This window comes from Callorhinus ursinus, unplaced genomic scaffold, assembly GCF_003265705.2.
Source record: "Callorhinus ursinus isolate GAN/ISIS: 27379988/994484 unplaced genomic scaffold, GSC_fseal_2.0 scaffold7, whole genome shotgun sequence".
Classification (NCBI taxonomy): domain Eukaryota; kingdom Metazoa; phylum Chordata; class Mammalia; order Carnivora; family Otariidae; genus Callorhinus; species Callorhinus ursinus.
In genome coordinates, this window is record NW_027397069.1 from 58703299 (window position 1) to 58709656 (window position 6358).

The following is a 6358-nucleotide window of genomic DNA, read 5'->3' on the forward strand; positions in this document are numbered from 1 at the left end:
GGTTAGACTGGGGCTATGGGTTTTGGAGAGGAAGGGCCACAGAGGTAAAGTGCCATTCATATCACAGCCTATCAAGGGTGCATACTATCAACATGACTCACCACAGTTGATGTGGACCTTAATTCCCAGACTGAGGTAGTGTTTGTCAGGTTACTGAAATGTAAAGTTGATTTTTTATTCTCCTTTCCATACTGTACTCTTTGGAAGAAAGCACTTACTTAACCAGTGGGGAGTTATGCTGTACTTCCTTGAGGGCAGAATATCTACCTAAACTATTTGAAATTATTCTGCCTGGGAGCTGTGTCTATTCTTTTATTTATTTATTATTATTCTCAGTCATTTATTTATTCAATCATTTATTTATATCAGTGTGGACTCATAGATATTTATTTTAATCCAATGCTATTTTATTTATTTTGTAATTTAAATTATTCCAGCTTTGGCCTTTGGGCTCTTTTTCAGTTGGCTATGTCTCTTTGACATATTCCCATGGTTTTTGTTGTTGTTGATTTAATCTGTTACATCATTATAAGATATTCCAGGCTCATATTAGGTATTTCCTGCCAAGTCCTCAAATCAGTCATTTCTCCAAAGAACCCTGCTTCCTTCTATTGGAGAATGGCATTAGACACCAAGCTCTGTGTGCTTGGGGTGTTCATTTCTACTGGAGTGTCTTTGCTTTAGGCCCTGTGGATTCTAACCTGTGTGTGTGTGCACATATCCATGAGCATTTCTATATGTAACAATCTGTATCTTCATTAAGCTAAGCATGAGTTCGTGTTAATGTCTTCCCCTCTAATCCATTACTATACAGATCATTCTAGGCATTTCCCTTTACATATTTCTGACCTCCTATTTCAACAGTTAAAAAACTGTTTCCCACCATCTGCCATCCATTTACTTGTTTCTTTCAAATGCACATGCATAGTATATCATGATTGTTGTGGGAAACAACCTTATCAACCAGAGTCTAGTACTGACATATAGTTCTTTTACCTTTATTCTTACGGACTCTACTCTTTTTCAAAGTTACCTCGGTCAGATTCTTTTACCCCACCTCCTTAAGTGAGGTTATTTCAAATATTTGCGATGCATTTAGATAATTTTGGCACTTTCTGTATTTCATCCTGGAATCCCTGCCCTCCTAAATGATTTTTAACAATTTTAAAAGCTTTAATTCATTCTTTCTTTTGCTGTGAAGTTCTGTAGGTTTTGACATATGCATAATGTCACATATCTGTCACTACAGTGTCATACAGTATCATTCTGCCATCTTAAAAATTATCTATATTTCACCCATTAATCCCCTTTATCTCCTGCCACATCCCTGGCAATCACCGATTTGTATACTATCCCTAATTTTGCCTTTTCCAGAATGTCACATATTTGGAATCACATAGTATATGGCCTTTTTTGATGAGCTTCTTCCACTTGGTAATATGCATTTAAGATTCATCCATGTGTTTTTTGGCTTGATAGCTTATATTTTTATCACTGAATAATATCACATTGTATGGATGTACCACAAATTATCCATTTACCTATTCAAGGACTTTCTTGTTACTTCCAGGTTTTGGTAATTATAAATGCAGCTGCTATAAATATTTGCATGCAGATTTTTGTCTGGACATAACTTTTCAAATCATTTGAATAAATACCTAGGAGCATGATCACTGGATTATATGGTAAGACTGCATTTCACTTTATATAATAAACTGCCAAATGATCTTCCAAAGTGGCTGTGCTGTTGCTTTCCACCAACAGTGAATGCAAGTTTCTGCTGCTCCATAACTTTGTTAGCAATTGGTGTTGTCAAGCTACCCATGAGGCCTTCTACCAAATGACTATTTTATTCATCACCTCCTATATCTGCGCCTAACTGACTCATCTGTCAAATCAGTTGCAATATCCTATCTTCATACCTTTGCGAAACATACCAAGAGAGTAAATGTGTGTAAAGTGTATAGAACATAACAGAAAGAAAGGTGTCAATACATTTTAGTTTGGATACAAAAAGTCAACAATAACCCTTCTCCCCCAAGAAAAGAATATCAGTAATGTACATTTCCACTTCATAAAATACCTCTGTTGCAATTACAGTAATTGGATACTTTAAGAACGGCATACTTGGTCTAGTTAGAAGTGGCTGAAAGAATCCTAAAGTCTTTCCAACCAACCAATGGACTTTATTAGAAAAACTACACAGGTGTGATCTGTGTTTTCTTTCTTGTGTATGCTTATCCCCCTCTATCAGGGAAAAGGTACTCTAATTTTGACTAACTGGAAATGTAAGAAGGCTTGGGTTTCCCTGTCTCCTGACTAGTGCCCTTTGCATTGTATCTGGCTGCTCATTCTGGTTACCTTTCCAAATTATGCCTGAACTATTAACAAGTTACAGTAGAGGCCCCTGGGTGGCTCAGTCAGTGAAACGTCTGCCTTCGGCTCAGGTCATGATCCCAGGGTCCCAGGATCAAGTCCCTCATCGGGCTCCCTGCTCGGCGGGGAGTTTGCTTCTCCCTCTGACCCTCCCCTCTCTTGTGCTTTGTCTCTCTCACTCTCTCTCTCTCAAATAAATAAATAAAATCTTTTTTTTAAAAAAGTTGACAGAGTGGCCGCCGCCGCCCCCGCCCCCGCCCCCGCCACGGAGCTGGGCCGGAGTTGCCGGTAGTGGGGATTTAAGGTGATGGCCTTGACTGAAGGCCTCGAGCCGGGGTCTCCCGCTGTTGCTGCAGTCGCTGCCGGGGCCTCCGTTCACTCATCGTCATGAGAGGAGATAGAGCCCTGAAGCAAAGAAATCTGGATCACAGAAAAAGTATTCAAGGGTCATGCAAGCCAACTGTAGCCAACTGCACAGCCCTCCAGGAGCTGTAGGCAATGAGGATGCCTCAGCCACCCAATGTGTCCATACAAAATTGACAGGAGAAGGTTCTTGTCTTCATTCTGGAGATGTTCATATCCAGATAAACTCCATACCTAAAGAATATGCTGAAAATCCAACCTCCAGAAATACAAGGTCAGGTGTCCATAGCTGTACCCATGGATGTATACATAGTCGATTCCGGAGTCACTCTCAGAATGAAGCAAGGCAGCCTGATGATAGTGCCACAGAGTCTGGAGATCATGGTAGCAGCTCCTTCTCAGAATTCCGCTCTCTCTTCAAGTGGTTGCACAAAAGTCTTCCATATATTTTGATTCTGGGTGTCAAACTTGTTATGCAGCATATAACAGGAATTTCTCTTGGAATTGGGCTGCTTACAACTTTTATGTATGCAAACAAAAGCATTGTAAATCAGGTTTTTCTAAGAGAAAGGTGCTCAAAGATTCAGTGTGCTTGGTTACTGGTATTCTTAGCAGGATCATCTGTTCTTTTATATTACACCTTTCATTCTCAGTCACTTTATTACAGCTTAATTTTCTTAAATCCTACTTTGGACAATTCAAGCTTCTGGGAAGTACTTTGGATTGTTGGAATTACAGACTTCATTCTGAAATTCCTCTTCATGGGCTTAAAATGCCTTATTTTGTTGATGCCTTCTTTCATCATGCCTTTTAAATCCAAGGGTTACTGGTACATGCTTTTAGAAGAATCATGTCAGTATTACCGAACTTTTGTTCCCATACCAGTTTGGTTTCGTTACCTTATAAGCTATGGGGAGTTTGGTAATGTAACTAGACGGAGTCTTGGGATATTGCTGGCTTTACTCTACCTCATACTAAAACTTTTGGACTTTTTTGGACATCTGAGAACTTTCCGACGGGTTTTACGAATATTTTTTACACGACCAAGTTATGGAGTGGCTGCCAGCAAGAGACAGTGTTCAGATGTGGACATTTGTTCAATATGTCAAGCTGAATTTCAAAAACCAATTCTGCTCATCTGTCAGCATACATTTTGTGAAGAATGCATTACCTTATGGTTTAACAGAGAGAAAACATGTCCACTGTGCCGAACTGTGATCTCAGACCATATAAATAAATGGAAAGATGGAGCTACTTCATCCCACCTTCAAATATACTAAGTTGTACAAACTATGAAGGCCACAAAACATTAATTTTATTTGGTTACACTGACCATTGATAAAGACATTAGAATGGGTTTTCAGGACTAGAAGTTAAGGAAAATGTTTCCAAATGGTTTTAGATTATTATAGTAAGACATGTGTAGTCTAGTTTATCAAAAGATTAAATGAAAGAACCTTATGTTTTAAGAAATATATAAGTAATGTTCAGCCTGATGCATATGGCACATTTATTCCGTCCTAATTATTTGATAGGGTTGCAGTGTTAAATTGTGAATGTTTTCTCATTAATGTTACCAAAACGGCAATTGGGTAACTAAAACTAGTGGTTTTAGAGGAACTCAGGTATTCTTTTCCTGACATTGTTTTCAGAATAAAGAATATTTTTCATAATATTTTAAGATACACATTATCTGAAAGAATTTTCTTTAGCATTGACTTTTGTAATTCCCAGTCTAAAAATTCTTAACATTTTCAAAGTTTGTATTTTTAAATGGAAGTTCTAAAAGCTATTTTTTATCTGTAAACAATCAGATTTTCTAAGTGCAGATTAATTTACTGAGGATGATATATTTTAATACTGTATTCTCTGTAGTATGCTTAGCAATCAGATGAGATGATTTAAATAGTTTGTGGACCTCATACATACAATCCTGCCATCAGCTTTAATGTACATGATCTTGCTTTTTGTATAGTGCCATGAACTATCTTAAACTATTAAAATAATCACATGGATTACAAAAAAAAAAAAAAAAAAGAAGTTGACAGAGTAAATAACACTTTGATCATTGACCTCAAGTGGCCGATCAGCCTTAGCGCCACAGGCAGTAGATGCTTGCTTGTGGCGAAGGGGATACTCAGGAAGGTCTGTCCCATTTCAAAATGGACGTGGGAAGCAGAGAGGCTAACGGAGAGGCTCATTTCAGCACTCTGCTGTCCTGTTCTTTGCTACTCTGTAAACAAAGACACCTGCATGGGGATGCTTAATATGTTTTCTGGAAAGATAGGAATAGCAGTCTTCAGCTTTCCCACATAAATCCACAGGTGTGAGCCGAATTTGCACGGAGGGGCTCGCCCCTTTACCTTCATGTGTTGCATTTGCATGCTTTTGATAATGTCTAGCATTAGAAAATATACTGACATTTGCTTTTTTACTATCACATAGTCACACAGTCTATGTTAGGAACTTCTTTGGAACCACATAATTTCATATTCAAAATGTACGGAGTGGAAGGAAGAGATGAGAATAAGATGAAAAGACTCGGAAGACGAAAGCCATTAGCTAAGACAGGTGTAAGTGGCTCAATTCATCTTTATCTTGCAGCCCACTAAGTGAACGCAAAACTTACTTTCAAAGCTATGTCACACGTGCTATTATGCATGTATCGAGAAAATTGACAATCCCCCATGTGAATATCTATTCAATTAACTGCTTCTGGGGAAGAAGCAATATACAATAGCTACTGCCCTGGGAACTCCAAGTGCTTTTCCAAATGTTATCAGTGCCATAATTAATGGTCATCACTAGCTAAGTATTCATGGATATAAATCTCTGTAATAGTTTATATGCAGGGTCTTCGTGTGAGTACTTAAGCTGCCTCTGTGTTGTGAAATCAGACATGTACAGGTGGGTCTGCATCAACCCACCAGAGGGTTGAGAGGGGCTCCATTTACGTGAGGACAGATAAGTCTCTTGTGGGAGAGGCAGTGATTCAGTGATGGATTGGATGCATGGATGGATTGTCCACACAGCTAAGATTCCCAAGTCAGGATGGCACAGGGGTGACCGAGGAACCTCTCAGGCATCAAACTTTTATGGAAAAGAAATTCACTCCCCGGGGAGCCAAAGGCAGCTGTCTTCACTAAGGCCCGGGGAGTCAGGATGTGAGTGGGCAAGGGATTTTAATGAAGTAATGCACAGAGTCCTGCACCCAATTATGAATAAATAATTTATATTCAGATTTGTGACTCTAGGAGTTATGTATTTGGGGTTTTTTTTTTAAAGATTTTATTTATTTATTTATTTGACAGAGAGAGGGGGAGAGAGTTACAAGCAGGGGGAGCAGCAGAGGGAGAGGGAGAAGCAGGCTTCCCGCTGAGCGGGGAGCCTGATACAGGGCTCCATCCCAGGACCCTGGGATCATGACCTGAGCCAAAGGCAGACACATAACGACTGAGCCACCCAGGTGCCCCTAGGAGTTATGTATTTGGATCAGTCCCTTAGAATTGAATTACACTTAGAGCAATTCATGAAGTTAAGTTTCTGAACATGCCAAGGTGAGGATTTGACCAAAGGTGAGGATAGGACCACCTTAACCCCACCTGCTTGGCTAGCCCAA

General features: G+C 39.3%; 1 protein-coding gene across 1 annotated transcript; it reads left to right on the forward strand.

Annotated features, from left to right (window-relative positions):
- Nucleotides 1–2622: 2622 nt before the first annotated feature.
- Nucleotides 2623–4759, forward strand: LOC112826891 (E3 ubiquitin-protein ligase RNFT1). Its single transcript, XM_025875261.2, has one exon. The coding sequence runs from the start codon at nucleotides 2826–2828 to the stop codon at nucleotides 4017–4019; it is 1194 nt and encodes a 397-aa protein (XP_025731046.1). The 5' UTR covers nucleotides 2623–2825; the 3' UTR covers nucleotides 4020–4759.
- Nucleotides 4760–6358: the final 1599 nt, after the last annotated feature.